This window comes from Neoarius graeffei, chromosome 2 (genome assembly GCF_027579695.1).
Source record: "Neoarius graeffei isolate fNeoGra1 chromosome 2, fNeoGra1.pri, whole genome shotgun sequence".
In the NCBI taxonomy this organism is placed as follows: domain Eukaryota; kingdom Metazoa; phylum Chordata; class Actinopteri; order Siluriformes; family Ariidae; genus Neoarius; species Neoarius graeffei.
Window position 1 is genome coordinate 20,528,518 of NC_083570.1, and position 17,380 is coordinate 20,545,897.

A 17,380-nucleotide genomic window follows, 5' to 3' on the forward strand; every position below is an offset into this window, starting at 1 on the left:
ATATGGATCATCGGGAATTACTTTTTATGTTATAAAACATCGCCAAAGATGTCAAAAACATGTCATCAGCACTTTAATCTTGTACAGGTGCAAGTCGTTTACTAAGTCTGCTTAGTGCACGCGCTGTCCGGAACGCGTACAAGGGTCTATGCGCAGGTGTGACACTCTTGCATGAAATTAGTACAAAAATTAATGTAGATATAAATATCTTATGCCAAATTATTATGGCATGTTGCAAAAAATAAAGTAAAAATCCGAGTCCTCGTCTCCAATTTACGAGTCCGAATACAGTTAATGCACGAGTCTGAGTCATCAGTGCTCAAGTCATAAGTCCTTAGAATTCGAGTACGAGTCCTTTGTGTGCACGTGAACTCACGCTTATTTTCCAAACCAGAACTCCACCATGTTGGACGATAACAACAAACAAGATGGCGGCGCTTCACGTATGAGCTGCAGCAACGCTTCATGATTTTCTTTTGATTTCATTGCCTTTGAAGAACGACAAGGCCTCCTTTGTGTGACATAATTGCGATAATAACGCTACTCGAGACAAAGAGAAACGGTTCTTCAGAATTCCCAAAAGAATTAAAAACGGTGACAAAACGGATGAAGACCTGCTCAGAGAACGCCGTGCGTACGCTGTGGTTCAAAAACATAAATCCTAAGGACTTAACTGAGGAAGAAAGCTAATTACACCCGCATGTGCATGTGTGTGGTGACCACTTTATATCTGGTAAGAGTTCATTGCTAATTAAAGCTATGTTTTCTGCTGATTAAACTGAACTTTTGAGCTTTAGCGTCAACACTCTGCTTCTCACCTTGCAGGAGCACCGGCAAACCTACAGAACGCGATAAAACAAATCCAGATTGGGCGCCAAGACTCAAATTAGGACACGATAATATCAAGACGAAAACTTATCTCGCGGTATCAAGAAGCGACAGGATAAGTGAAAGATCTGCCAAGAAAGCCACAGTAGAAGGAGCGCAAACCTTAGCAAGCTTGGATGCACAAGGATAAGTGCAGGTCAACTTTGCCAGGTAAGATATTAGCGAACAGCGATGCTGTTGTAGAGCAAGATAGTTCATGCTGATATCAGGGTATTCAACTGGTGGTAATGAGGCTAAATCCTCTATATAATCGGACGGCTTTAACATATACGGGTCAAATCTTGACTTGATGGAGGACTCCAGAGAATCATAATATTTCGAGAAAGTCAGAGATGCATCACAGTTATTGTTCGCACGAGCAGAGGTGGACAAAGTAACCAACTTCATTACTTAAGTCAAAGTACAGATCCAACTGGTCAAATGTTACTCCGATACAAGTGAAAGTTGTACAATCAAATTTTTTACTTAAGTTAAAGTACCGAAGTACTTGCTTTTAAAAATACTTACACTACCGTTCAAAAGTTTGGGGTCACCCAGACAATTTTGTGTTTTCCATGAAAAGTCACACTTTTATTTACCACCATAAGTTGTAAAATGAATAGAAAATATAGTCGAGACATTTTTCTGGCCATTTTGAGCATTTAATCGACCCCACAAATGTGATGCTCCAGAAACTCAATCTGCTCAAAGGAAGGTCAGTTTTATAGCTTCTCTAAAGAGCTCAACTGTTTTCAGCTGTGGTAACATGATTGTACAAGGGTTTTCTAATCATCCATTAGCCTTCTGAGGCAATGAGCAAACACATTGTACCATTAGAACACTGGAGTGAGAGTTGCTGGAAATGGGCCTCTATACACCTATGGAGATATTGCACCAAAAACCAGACATTTGCAGCTAGAATAGTCATTTACCACATTAGCAATGTATAGAGTGCATTTCTGATTAGTTTAAATTGATCTTCATTGAAAAGAACAGTGCTTTTCTTTCAAAAATAAGGAAATTTCAAAGTGACCCCAAACTTTTGAATGGTAGTGTAAGTATTACAAGTAAATTTTCTGTCAACGCATCGTTGTATCATTGCCACAACGCTTACAAAACCTAACGCCGTTACCAAAGACAGAAATGTGAATTCACAAAATGAACGCATGCCGTGCCATCATGGTGGTTTAACGTTAAGCTAGCTAGTCAGTGAAACTCCACCTGACATGCTAGCAAACTCTTTTCAAACTCAAAATCATATTGGGTCGTTAATGCTACTAGAAAATAAAGTTTTACATTCTGTTCATTTGGTAAGATTATCCTAAAACATATTTCTGAAAGGACTTCAGATAAGTTAATGTTATTCGTGTTAGCATAACTCCGTTTTTACATGCTAACTAACAGTGTCCAAGTTAACTAGCTATGTGTAAACGTTAGCCGTGGACAAGGCTACGGCAACTTGGCGGGCAATTCCATTTGACTAACCAGACTGCATAGCTATTCCATTATAACATTATCGCTAGCTCTAAAAGCACAGACAACTTCACTGAAAGCTTTCTCTTGGAATAAAACGTTTATATCCCTCAATATGCTTCCGCAGGTTGAACGGCGAGGTTTTGTAGGCCGTGATGTGGCTCGTTTTTGGCAAACATTTAAAATGAAATGAATCTTTAATCCTTTCAGAAAGCTGAAACATGGGTTCTAGGTGAAGCCACGAGTGCGTGCATTCCCCAGAAGAATCGCCTCCTTCCATTCTGCCATCAACTGATCATGTTCAATTAATGCTGCTGAGAAACTGATCTTGATTTTATACAGTCTATGGATGTGACGTGACCCTAGTGATTACTGATCGGCTGTCTCAGCATCACCTGCGACAAAACCAATCACGTTTTAGAAAAAAAAAGAAATAAACATCCACTTTCAAAGCCGCCTCATAGTAAAGAGTCACAAGCAGCTTGGTAGAAATGTAGTGGTGTGAAAAGTACGATATTTGCCTTTCAAATGTCGTGAAGTTAAAATCATAAGTTTCCAAGTACAGTGGTGCTTGAAAGTTTGTGAACCCTTTAGAATTTTCTATATTTCTGCATAAATATGTCCTAAAACATCATCAGATTTCCACACAAGTCCTAAAAGTAGATAAAGAGAAGCCAGTTAAACAAATGAGACAAAAATATTATACTTGGTCATTTATTTATTGAGGAAAATGATCCAATATTACATATCTGTGAGTGGCAAAAGTATGTGAACCCTTTGCTTTCAGTATCTGGTGTGACCCCCTTGTGCAGCAATAACTGCAACTAAACATTTCCGGTAACTGTTGATCAGTCCTGCACACCGGCTTGGAGGAATTTTAGCCCATTCCTCTGTACAGAACAGCTTCAACTCTGGGATGTTGGTGGGTTTCCTCACATGAACTGCTCGCTTCAGGTCCTTCCACAACATTTCAATTGGATTAAGTTCAGGACTTTGACTTGGCCATTCCAAAACATTAAATTTATTCTTCTTTAACCATTCTTTGGTAGAACGACTTGTGTGCTTAGTCATTGTCTTGCTGCATGACCCACCTTCTCTTGAGATTCAGTTCATGGACGGATGTCCTGACATTTTCCTTTAGAATTTGCTGGTATAATTCAGAATACATTGTTCCATCAATGATGGCAAGCCGTCCTGGCCCAGATGCAGCAAAACAAGCCCAAACCATGATACTACCACCACCATGTTTCACAGATGGGATAAGGTTCTTATGCTGGAATGCAGTGTTTTCCTTTCTCCAAACATAACGCTTCTCATTTAAACCAAAAAGTTTTATTTTGGACTCATCCGTCCACAAAACATTTTTCCAAAAGCCTTCTGGCTTGTCCATGTGCTCTTTAGCAAACTGCAGACGAGCAGCAATGTTCTTTTTGGAGAGCAGTGGCTTTCTCCTTGCAACCCTGCCATGCACACCATTGTTGTTCAGTGTTCTCCTGATGGTGGACATTAACATTAGCCAATGTGAGAGAGGCCTTCAGTTGCTTAGAAGTTACCCTGGGGTCCTTTGTGACCTCGCTGACTATTACACGCCTTGCTCTTGGAGTGATCTTTGTTGGTCGACCACTCCTGGGGAGGGTAACAATGGTCTTGAATTTCCTCCATTTGTATACAATCTGTCTGACTGTGTATTGGTGGAGTCCAAACTCTTTAGAGATGCTTTTATAACCTTTTCCAGCCTGATGAGCATCAACAATGCTTTTTCTGAGGTCCTCAGAAATCTCCTTTGTCCGTGCCATGATACACTTCCACAAACATGTGTTGTGAAGATCAGACTTTGATAGATCCCTGTTCTTTAAATAAAACAGGGTGCCCACTCACACCTGATTGTCATCCCATTGATTGAAAACACCTGACTCTAATTTCACCTTCAAATTAACTGCTAATCCTAGAGGTTCACATACTTTTGCCACTCACAGATATGTAATATTGGATCATTTTCCTCAATAAATAAATGACCAAGTAGAATATTTTCATCTTATTTGTTTAACTGGGTTCTCTTTATCTACTTTTAGGACTTGTGTGAAACTCTGACGGTGTTTTAGGACATATTTATGCAGAAATATAGAAAATTCTAAAGGGTTCACAAACTTTCAAGCACCACTGTACAGATACTCAAAAAGTGTACTCAAGTAAATGTACTTCGTTACTGTCCACCTCTGCGCACGAGATGGCATTTTGGATTTGCATATCGTCCGACATGGTGGCAGACGCATACGTCACACGATTTTGTCACGTGGTTGAACACAAAGAACAGCATCATCCCAGAGCGGCAAAAATGTAAGGCGAAAGGTTTTTGTGTGAATTATTTTTTATTGAAGTAGACATTCAGTTCTTATCAACTGCAAAAATGTGATCTTTTGTAACTGCGTACATTTGGACTGATTGGAAAAAAAATGAATTCTGTAAATTAATTTTGACTTTTCAACCAATTAACCAGATACTTTAATCCTTAGCTAAATGTACTAGTATTTATTGTGGTTCTGTCTATCTTATGAATACATCACTAAGCGTTAAAGGTGACAAATGAAAATGTAAAATGTCATGCCGTGAGGTGTGAAAATGATAATGATCTCTGTTTAAAAATGACATCTGTGCAACTCCACGATATCTCATCTGGACTGCAACCTGAACCGCTGCGTGCTTCACTCCTGTGTATGTGTGTGTGTGTGTGTGTGTGTGTGTGTGTGTGTGTGTGTGTGTGTGTATGTATGTATGTATGTATGTGCATGGCCTCCTCTACTGCGTTGAACACTGTCCCTGCAGTGCACTCGTATGTGAAATCGGCGCCTGAATATCATGCACTCTGACGCCCCGAGCCTTTCGCAATCTATTTCGCCATTAAATTAGGCCGCAGACAGGACCTGCTGAAGCTGATGGGATTTCTGTGCACTGCAATCAAAGGTGTTAAAAGTGAAATGAGTCATCCAGGGTGTTCATGCGCCAAAGCAACACTTAAAGCTCTCAAGCTATTTATAAGACATGAGAACAAAACTCCGCAGCCTGCTATAGTGCAATCGGCTACTGTGCATACGAGGACAGCGAAAGAAAACATATGCTATTTGAATGCTTGCTATTCACTTACAGTCAGGTCCATAAGTATTTGGACAGTGATGCGACTCTTATAATTACGCCGTATTTGGACGTTCAGACGCTCAGCTTTAATTCAAGCCATTTCACAAAAACGCTGCATTAATTAAGCGTTTAGGAATTGCACCTTTTTTTTTACATCGTCCCTCCATTTTCACGAGCTCAAAAGTAATTGGACAAGCAAACATCATTATAAATGAAATATAAGCCTCGTTTTTAATACTTGGATGCGTATCCTTTGCAGTCCATGACCAACTGAAGTCTGGAACCCAGGGACCTTACAGAATGCTGAGTTTCCTCCTCCCTTGAGATGCTTTGCCAGGTTTTTAATGCAGCTTTTTTGTCTATCCTCCTACCTTCAGTTTTGTTTTCAGTAAGTGAAAAGGAGAATTGTGTGTGATCGTCCACTTTCGTTGTTTTCCGTAGTTTTCCAGGGCTTTTCGGATTCCTGAGCTCGCCAGCGCATTCCTTCTTTTTAAGAACGGACTAAATTGTCGATTTGACCGCTCCTTGAAGTTTCTTCTGTCTGTCTGGAAGGTGTGTGAGGGTTTTTTTGTTGTTGTTGCTTTTTTTTTCAGTCTAATGATGACCTCCTTCACTCGCATCAACACCACTTTGGACCACATATTGAAAGTTCCCATGAAAAGCCACCAAATGCAAATTCAACATTTGGAATCAGCTCCAGACCTTTTATCTCCTTAATTTGTCATGAAATGAAGAGGAAGCAGGCCATAACTTGACATAAAACTGCTTATGAGTCAATTGTCCAATTACTTTCGAGCTTGTGAAAATAGAGCGACTGACTATGTACTGTTCCGGCTGTAATTCCTAAATGGTGAATGCAATATTTTTTGTTAAACCCCTTGAGTTAAAGCTGAAAGTCTGCACTTCGATCACATTTTGCTTCATTTCAAATCCATTGTCGCGGTGTACAGAGGCAAAATAAAAAAAAATAATAATAAATTGCGTCACTGTCCAAATACTTATGGACTTGACACTTTTTAATCATGAAAACCCCAAACTCGGGCGGCACGGTGGTGTAGTGGTTAGTGCTGTCGCCTCACAGCAAGAAGGTCCTGGGTTCGAGCCCCGGGGCCGGCGAGGGCCTTTCTGTGTGGAGTTTGCATGTTCTCCCCGTGTCCGCGTGGGTATCCTCCGGGTGCTCCGGTTTCCCCCAAAGACATGCAGGTTATGTTAACTGGTGACTCTAAATTGACCGTAGGTGTGACTGTGAGTGTGAATGGTTGTCTGTGTCTATGTGTCAGCCCTGTGATGACCTGGCGACTTGTCCAGGGTGTACCCCGCCTTTCGCCCGTAGTCAGCTGGGATAGGCTCCAGCTTGCCTGCGACCCTGTAGAAGGATAAAGCAGCTAGAGATAATGAGATGAGAATGAGAACCCCAAACTCATGCAGTCAAATTTGTATATATATATTTGTGTCTCGGTTAAGTTCTTGGAGCTTTTTATTATGATTTACGCTCTCGCCAAACCATCTAACACGTTCACATCTTTTAATCGATTAAAGGAGCAGTAAGGAACTTTAGCTTGAGTTAGTTCGACAAATACAAAAGCTACCTGGAGGTTCTGCAGTGAGTCGGAGTTGGAGTCACAGTACAGGATGATGTTGTTGGCCATGCTGAAACTCTCCCTCACTCCCAGGTGATAGAAGAGAGACGGCTGTCGGAAAGCGTCTGTCATTTCCACCACGGCAACATCTGGAGGACGACATCACAAACTTATTAGACAGGACTCCCGGTAAGACTTACAGGGTCATGCACGAATAATGAGATTATGCCAATTTATTAGACACATCTAATATACTGTAGCTATGTCAATTATCCCCTTTTTATCAGTTAAGAATAGATCTTGTCATGAAGCAGCTTTATATACATCTGGATGTAGAGTTAGATCATTAATGAGCAAGCCAGAGGACACGGTGATGAAGAAAAGCTCTCAGAAATGACACAACATAACAAGAAACCTTGAGAGGAACCGGATGCCAAAGGGAACCCGTCCTCTTCTGGGCGAAACCTGGATTATGGGTCATTACAGGACACAGATGTAGAAGAGTAAAGGCAAACAGTACTACATTTGTGGCAGAAAAATACTCTGTATATCTAAACCGACTGTGTGTGTGCGTGTGTATACGTGTTGTGGGACTGATTTCCATAGGGCCTGTCCCTAGCACAAGTTGTCAGTGACTGCATGTAAATATTGACAGGAAGTCATTACTTCTGGTGTGTGTGTGCTGGTAAAACAAGAGGAAACGATTCAAATGGTGAACTGAACAGCACACACGCACACACACGGTGACAATTAGTCATTAATCTATCTGCTAAATATTTAACTTGTTTAAAAGGCACTTGTCTGACGAAAAATGACTAAGACGGACTAATTTCACGGGTGTGCGCTGGCGCTAGTCAAGGTTTGCTAGCAAGAACAAAGCTAGCTGCAATGTAGGCTAGCAAGGCAGCGTCCATAAAACACAAGCCCCTTTGAGAATGTTGAAGTCATTATGCAACTATGATTATGAGATAAAATGAAGTATTTAATGAAAAAATGATCAGACTAATCATGCTAGTTAATACACAAACCCTTGCTGAGTCATGCTAGCTAACCTAACTAGCTTTCATTCCATGTTAGACAAATTAGCCTTTCTTTCTTTCTTTCTTTCAGTAAATTCACATTACGTGAATACAAACATACTCTAAAGCGCTGGATAAGTGTAAAGGGGTGTTCACACGGCAACTTTTACTCGGGTGTAGCACCGGGGCTGCCCCAGTAGAGCGTTCACACGGTACAAAGTTATACCGGTGTAGCCCCTGAAAGCTGCTTAAACCGGTGCAAATCTGACCCTGCTCGGGAGGTGGTTTAAGAAATTTACTCCGGAGTAAATGCTAGTTTGCGGGGCAGCACCGATATAAAATGGGACGTCTGAACGCTACACCCTGTTCATCCACGTTGTTTTCCCGGCGCTTGGTGATCATACATGTCAACCTTTGGTCAAGCAAACCTGTATAACCAACCTCCAAAATCCGTATTTCCCTTATAAAATCCGTATAAGATGCAAATTAAAATAATTTACCTAAAATTTGAATGATAATTAACAATAATTGTGGCAGCGGGGGCGTGGTCAAGCACCGGTCTGTGACAGGAGGGCGGAGTCAGGGAAGGTAAGCGGCAGAATCACTACACCTGACGGCAATTAACCTGTGTTTGTGTGTCTTCCCAGTGACCGCGCCCTATTTAAGGAGGGAGAGCGAGAGCAGAGGGGAGCTTCTCTGGACGAGACGCTAGTGTGTGTCTCTCTCTCTATGTGCCGAAATATTGTTAGACTGAAAAGTGTGGCAATAAAGCCTTGTGTTACACCTAATCTCTGTCCTGCCGTCCTCTGTGCTCCACCCACACGTTCGAACTGGTTACAATGATATATCCCAGTTACTTTTTATTCAATATTAATAACAATAAACCTTCAGAATGAATACAAAGTATTTTTCCAGTCTCACCTGTGAAAGGTAATCCCATGTGATCTCATTTGAACGGTAAACCTGTTGGTACAGTTAAACGCAGCACATGAATGAGGCATCTTTATTCTCGGCTACTGTCTAGACGCTATACCAGAGACGGTTGAAGAATCTCCACTTTGCCCCATCCAATATGGATGACGTATGATTCTACGCAGAAGGCGGCGTCTATGTTTATATGTCTATGACTTCACGGTTGGTGGGATTCTCGCAATGTGGTGTGCGCATGATCAAAAGTGGAACGAAGTCTCGCTACCACAAGATAACGCGCGATTTCATAAGACTCTTTACTGGCTGTCTGTGCTGTACAATACATTTATCATCGTGGGAATTGATTATAGCTCTAAATAAATATTGAAGTTTTTTTAAAGAATCCGTATAACTTTATTTATACACCCGTATACTACGTTTATTGAATCAAATCCGTATAAAATACGGACATTCCGTATAGGTTGACATGTATGGGTGATGCCATGACAACCGTCCACATGGCCATGAACGACACGAAGTCGTCGATTTGTTGCCGAATGAATTGTAGAATGCGTTGTTTTCGTGCTCTCTTGTACTTGCGCAACCTTTCCTTTCTCTCTTTTACCCTTTTACAGTGTCTGATAGACCACAACGTAGAAAGTTTGTCTGAAGAAGTATAAACCATGGTTTTTCGATATATCAATCACAAACAAGGCAGTACAAAGTACAAACAAAGGAAGTACATTTTCACGCATGCACATATTTCATTTCCGCATTATTACTATCGTATAGCACGGTCGCAAAAACTGCCATGTGAACGCAAGTGGGGCTGCACCGGTGCTAACACGCTTCTCTCTAGTAAGCAGGTTTGTGACGTGTGAACGCTCCACAAAATTTACACCGGTGTAAGATATATCGCAACAAAATAGATCAGTTCAGCATCGATGCAAATATGTGCCGTGTGAACACCCCTTAACCTCCTAAGGCCCAAGCTGTTTTTTTACATGCATTTTTTTATTTCTCTTTGCTATTTGGGCTTATTAGAACCTGATTAGAATAAAAACTAAGCATCATCTTTTGATAAGATGTACTTTTAGAGAAAAAGTATGTCCACATATGTGGATTCTTGTTCCGAATTTCTAAAACGTGCTGTCCACACATGTGACCGCTAAGCCCTAGGAGGTTAAGACTGCGAGGGCGCAAAGGACCATTTTTAGCGCTTTTTATTTTGACTCGTGCTAACATTTTTCATTCCCCCATGAACGTCCCACAGAAATGAAGCTCTCCAGCAAGCTGGATTGCCTCCAAGTCACTGCACTGTAGCGTCTTTGAACAACTGTTGTTTTCAGAAAGTTAATTACGTAAGTAAATTAAAACTCTCAAGGTGTAACAAGCAGTGAAATGCACCCTACAGGCAATGACTCAGCAAAAACAGACGATTGCTCCTCGTATTGCATTTATTCATTTAACAGACGCATTTCATCTACCACATGAAAAACGAAGCACAATCCAAGCTCGCAGCTTTGAGGTTATGGCTTAATGATTTTGCTTAAACATTGAACATCCAACAGCGACCACTACCCCTTGACCCACAGACACAGAAACCAAGTTATAGTTAAACCTAACCTAACTTTTACCTCAGCATTTGTTTTTTTCCCCCCACAAGGCCGAACATGTGATCCCCACCAAGATAAAACAACATTCCCACGCATACAGTGCCTTGCAAACGTATTCAACCTGCCAGTATTTTCTACTGTAAACTAATATGACCCTGAAATACATTTTCGAGAAGAAGAAACCTTTATTTGTCACATGCGCACTTCAAGCACAGTGAAATTCATCCTCTGCATTTAACCCATCTGAAGCAGTGAACACACCCAGAGCAGTGGGCAGCCACACCAGAGCGCCCGGGGAGCAGTCAGGGGTTCGGTACCTTGCTCAAGGGCACCTCAGCCCAAGGCCGCCCCACATTAACCTAACTGCATGTCTTTGGACTGTGGGGGAAACCGAAGCACCCGGAGGAAACCCACGCAGACACGGGGAGAACATGCAAACTCCACACAGAAAGGCCCTCGCTGGCCGCTGGGTTCGAATCCGGAACCTTCTTGCTGTGAGGCGACCGTGCTAACCACTACACCAACGTCAAAATCCATTATTTGTCAGCAGATCCTTAAAACCTGAAACGTTCTCCTTGCGTATGTATTCAACCCACCTTTTGCTACGATGACCGCTGTTGTTAACGCTACTGTTGTGGTAAGTTTCCTACCAGCTCTGCACACTGTTTTGGAGTGATTTTCACCCATTCTTCCTGGCAGGTTTGCTCCACTTTCTTCAGGTTGGTTGAATGTTATTTGTTCACTGCAATTTTAAAATTTTCAGTGCTACAGATTCTCAATGGGATTCAAATCTGGACTTTGACTTGACCATTGTAGAACATTCACCGTTTCTGTTTTAACCACCCCTCAGAACTCTTCTGCACTAAAAACGTCATTGTACGAGGAAAGCTTATGAATATGACAGCAAAGTTCTTTAAATCTCAAATTAGTACTTTTCCCCCCAGAACTTTGTCCTGGGCTTGTTTTTATAGCTCATTGGTCTTTAGGAAATGTTCTCCAACTTCTCTGAGGTCTTCCAAGAACTGGTGCGTGTACACTGTCGTGGAAAAATGACAAACACCAACACCAGTCTCGTCCTTTTGCAAGTCAAAGAAGGTTTATTGCAGAAACGCACACATAGTGATGAGGGTTCAAGACACCAGTCATACCGCCTCTTTGTTCTCAAATCTACATATACTCTTTACTAGATAAAAGGAGACACCTATTGCATTACATCTATTGCATTGCATGCCCTGATCACGCTCCAAGAGCGTGATCAGCTCTCGAGCTGATTGGTTCTTCTCTAATCGCATCTGCTACGCACGTAACGAGCATGATAAGATGAACATGTTTCGGTACAGAATGTTCTAAGTCGTTAGTCCTTAAAGAGGCAACACCTAGAGAAAAGGAAAATTACAAAACAGTAGGACACGAAAATTTACTCTACAACACTGAAATTATGTGACATTATAATCGCAAAAAGGACGACTCCATTCAATCAAATAGTTAGTTAAAAGTTAAAGTCCTTCCCGCACCATGTGGCGCATCGGGCGGCACCGATCTCCGTAGCCCTCGGCCTCTCGCCTGTTACATAGCTAGGGTTACAGTGGGGGGCGTGTCCTCTGGTAACCACGAGAGTTTAACTCCCCACTCGCATCTGTATTGCAGCGTGCCTTGCCAGATGGTAGTAGGTACCATTTTTATGATGCTCTTTGGTATGACCCGACTGTGAATAGAACTCACAATCGAGAGGCGGACACGCTACCACTAGGCCACTAGCTGGTATTCAATCAAATACTAAGACTTATAACAGCAAACCTACTTTAGGCGTTTTATAGTGATAGAATAAATGCTTATGCAATCACCACTTATATGTTGTTGTTTTTTTTAAGGTGTAGATCCTTTCGCAAATGATTTGGGTTGTTCCCACTCCCATTATTGTATTCTAAACTATTTTGTTGAAATCCATTTCAATTCCAGGTTGTAACACTACATAATGTGGAAAAGTTCAAGGAGGAGATGAATACTTATACAAGGCGCTGTACGCTCACTGTAAACTTTAACAGGAACTTGTTCTTGGTTCTAAGATTCCTGTTCTTGGCTGCAAGAGTGGAACCCAATGTCTTCTGCTGTTGCAAAAGATGCTTTTCTGCTCATCACGGTTGCAAAGAGTTGCTATGAGTTCCTATAGCCTTCCTGGCAGCTCGAACCAATCTGGCCATTTTCCTCTGACAACCTTTATCAACAAGGTGTTTGTTTCCACCCACAGAACTTTCACTCGCTCAGTGTTTTTTGTTTTGCATACCATTCATAGATTGTAAACTCTAGAGACTGTTGTGTGTGAAAACCCCAGGAGATCAGCAGTTTCTGAAATACTCAAACCAGTCCATCTGGCTCAAACCAACACCCATGCCACAGTGAAAGTCAGACTTTGAGATCACAATTTTTCCCATTCTGATGTTTGAAGTGAACATTAACTGAAGCTCTTGATTTGTATCTGCATGATTTTCTGCATTGTGCTGCTGTCAATGGGTCGGCTGACTGTCAAGTTGAGTGGCTGATTAAACAGCTGCATAAAACCGCAGGTGTAATAAAGTGGCCGGGGAGTGTACAGGTACTTACGACCACGGGCGATTGCTCTAAGACAACGAGGGAGGCTCAGCCTCCTCTAAAAATGACGAACATCGTGTAGGATGAATTGCGCTAGGCTTATGTTATAGCCGACCTTATAACATTGCTATTTCCGATCCAGAATCATAGAAATATATGTGCTCAACCCAACTACAGTGCGAAATCATTCCGTTATAACTTTCCCCAGTTCGCCTAATGTGTGCGTGAGTTTTTCCCCCTCGTGACAGCGCGATGCAGCCCAGCCTCAGTGGACTTCAATGGCATTTGGGAGCTCTGCGCTTTTCAATATCAAAATGCAAGACGGTTATTGGACAAATACTGCAAAAATGCCCGCCCCACGGACTCCCAGCCTCACAGCGGGAGGGACATGGCAGTTTCCGCGAGGAGACTGGGGATTTGATTGGTGAAAGCGGCCAGATATTTTCTTTGATTGACAGCTCTTTCAAATATAGACAGGCAGCGGTGAATTTCAGTTCAGTCCCATGCGGATTCGCAAGTGGTGTGGTGTATTGTAAGAGATCAGCTTACATTTCGATTTCATTCATTACATACGGTTTCTACCAGCTTTTTTAGTTTGTATATATTTTCATTGTAAATAAAGTGTAAATATAGTGTTGTCAAGTTTGCTATCTTAGTTCCAGAAGTTTCGTTTATTTGAGTGACTGAACTTGAACTTGAGGGGGCTAGTCAGCTAGCAAGAAAGCTGCGCACGGATGCCAAGCATTGCTGATTTAATTTTGGCGAAGCCATTTGCCAGTCTTCCTTTCGAGGAAAAAATTAAAATTAAAGAGCAGGGTAGACCAACGCCTCAAATTGACTTGGTGAAAAAGGTAGGGAATAATGCTCGTTCCTTTCAGCTCTCCTGGTACGAGAAAGTGAATTGGCTAACAGCAAGTGACCCACATCAACAACAGTAAATAGGCTACTTTAGTAATATGTCATGGATGGACCAAAAATATAGAATCTATTTAAAATGTTTATGCTGAGTATATTATATTGGAATATATATTTCTCTGGATATGAATTAAACACCGCTACAATTTGGAAAACATTTTTAAACAAAAACACAGCCGAGAACATTTCACACTACAGACCTGGATTAAAAGTGAAGGGTTATCAAAATTGTCAATAAAACATTTCTCAGTCAAAATAAGTAAAATATAGGGAAAGTGTCATTGAATGAAATGTGTGGCACCCAGCTCTGTGTTTGGCTCCCCAAGGTCAGTGCTTGTGCCTATTCCAGAACACTCTGCTGGTACTGCTGAGGTTCCTGACAAAGAGCTGTTTTCAATAATGATCAATTTTTAAACAACATGCCACAATTTTAAAATATAAAATGTTAAAATATACCCCCCCAACACCACCATCATGTATATTGGACAGTAGGCTAATGGGCCAAAAGAACCTGTTATTTCACAGTTTGTGACCCTGCCAACAATCAGCCAGATCAGAGGCAAGAGTATGGGCAAAATTGATGTGTTTTTTCTTTTTTCTTTTTAAATCTGGAAATATCGTAACCGACCAGCCTCCCCTGTTTGAAAGACTACCAGCCGCCACTGCTTACGACCTATGCAACTTACGACCGATCGACTTTACGACCGTCTGGTTATGACTGGCAAGTGTTTCCCAGCTGAGCTAGCTGAGCGTACGACAGTTTCCGCCCCAGCTCCCGGCAGCGCCTCTCGCCGCGTACAACAATTTCCGCCCCAGCTCCAGGCACACTCGCAGTCTCTCTCGCGCTCCCTCACGCACTCCGGCATACAGTTTCCGCCCCAGCTCCTGGTTTATGAAACGAGCAAATCCTCCCGCCAGCCCGAGCGCTGCAACAGCTGATGATGACGTAGATGACCCACAGCCAAGCACCAGTGATGCCAGCGGTCACTAAATTTTGTATTTTGCTATGTTTTACATTTGTATTTTGGTATGTTTCAAACTAAAATGTTTTCTATTTTTCACACCTGTATTTCGTGGTTTTTGTTTTGCACATATTAAACGAATTGTACTGTACGCAGTGCAGTATGCAGTGTTTGACTTAAACCAAATAATGAGCCAAGGTAATGAAATAAGAAAATGTTGATAAATTAAGACTTTAAGATGATTACAATATCATCACACATCACAATATACTTACGTTCATTTAACATAGGCCGACTTACGACCAGATCGGTTTACGACCGGTCAGTCGTAACCAAACACAGTCGTAAGTCGACAACTACCTGTATGGTATATCCCACTCACATATATATTGATTTGGATGAAAGCCTCAGTACAAATTCAGAATAGTGATTAAGTATAGTGAAGTATTGCCAACAAAGAATAAATGTACAGTCACACAATCATTGTACTGTGTCAAATACAACCGTCTCATATAAACAGAGCTCCTGGATTGAAATTCTACAAGGAAGGGGAAGGGGCGGGGGAGCCATTCTCGATACCTGGCATACACATTTGCCCTCTGACCCATTTACACACACACACACACACACACACACACACACACACACACACACAAAGTAAAACAAAAAGACAAAAGCTCACTCAGGTGTGGTAAGGGAGGAAGTCAGGGCAGTTTCTGCCCTCAAATCTCAGTCTCGTTCTCTCTGCTACTTGATAATGCATTCCTGACAGGGCCATTGAATGATCAAAGCAACGGCCTAATAAATCCAGATAAGCTCTTCAAGTGTGAATTTATGTGACTGAGCATGCATGTATTTCATATTTATGAAGTCATTTACTTTCCGAGTCCCACTACATCGAAAAAGCTTTTAAAAACAAGTATTGCTCTTTTATTGTTAAAAGCTAAGAGCAAAACCAGTCTGTTATCCCTTATATTTGAACTCACTGACATTGTTTCCCTTTGTAATACTATCGTAACTGCGTAAGAAACAACCAACCAACAAATTAGCACCGGAATCGCTAAGCACAATCAAAATATTTCACTATAAACTTATTTACTGTGTTTCAGGGTGAAACTTCCCTTTAATTTAATCAACTGCGTTCAGCTAGAGTTAGTGTGAACTTGCCTGTCGGGTGAGACACACAGTTACTTCGCTCAAGCTTGAGGCGTTGTTCAAAACGAGTCTTTAATTCACTGATTATTACGAATACGTGCTGTGAAATGATGCCGACGGCATGACTAGCAAAGTGCTCGAGAAGTTTATCTCTAACGCTGATGACTGCCGGAAACTTCAGAGACACGCATTCCATTTGTGTCAGGCCTTTTCCAGCAGGCATGGGCCTGATGAAGCTCTACATCACTGAGGAATGTGTGGAATTTCAGCACAGAGGTGTGTGGATGAGTGAGGGGGATAGCAAATGGAAAAGCAGGGTGACTAACTCCTGATCTCAGTAGATTTCCAGACTGAGTGGGAGATATGACGAGGGCATTCGCTACCTCAGTAAATTCCAGCAACAATAAACAATACGCTGAGCTCGGTTTGAACTCGGTTTGATGTTGCAAGGATAGCTCGTCGCTGCTTTCATGATGTCTTCATAAGCAATCATAGAAAATCAATAAATCATTCACAAAGATCATCAGAAACCCCTTTAAAGACCTGGATCTTAGTTAAACAAGACACAGAAGTGATCACGGCGCATTGTAACTGTATGGCTGGCGAAGAATTGTGTCGCGACCTTCATGCATATGGACTTTGTGAGGAGTGAGGAGGAAACAAAGAAATAGCTGGGGACTTTAGTGCTTTGTGACTTAAAAAAAAGTACCATAAAATACCGAAACATACCAAGAAAAGTACTTGGAAAACGCTAAGGACAGAGCTGAAAGGGATATACGAACCTTACACCAAGTGATCACTGCAAACTCGACTCGGCTCCCTTCGATTTCAGTCAGAGGTTCAAAAGCCACCTTTCTCGACGGCTTTTTTGCGAAAATGTTTTTGTGAAAATTAGTTCACGGGGAACCCTGAAGAAACTTTTATCAGTTTCACGGTTTGATCGATTCTAACGACCTAAAACAATGCAAGCGTAAGGCGTTTTTCATGCGAGCAATGCACCTTCTCCGTACAAACGCTTTGTCAGCTGAGCTTTGGTAGCCTACCGGCTAAAGTTTTGAATAACTAATGAGGCGGCTGTGACATCACGTGAAACCCAGCAATACCGTGAGTCGCGAAAAACAAAAGGCGAGATTTGAGGCGAGATTTGAAGGAGATGATGGAAT

General features: G+C 41.7%; 1 protein-coding gene across 1 annotated transcript in view; it reads right to left on the reverse strand.

Moving 5' to 3' along the window:
* map3k5 (mitogen-activated protein kinase kinase kinase 5) overlaps positions 1–17,380 on the reverse strand; it is a 160,898-nt gene that overhangs the window by 108,668 nt on the left and 34,850 nt on the right. The window contains exon 2 of the mRNA XM_060913964.1: positions 7,062–7,201. Coding sequence (XP_060769947.1) covers positions 7,062–7,201 — 140 coding nt within the window. The remainder of the gene's footprint in view (positions 1–7,061; positions 7,202–17,380) is intronic.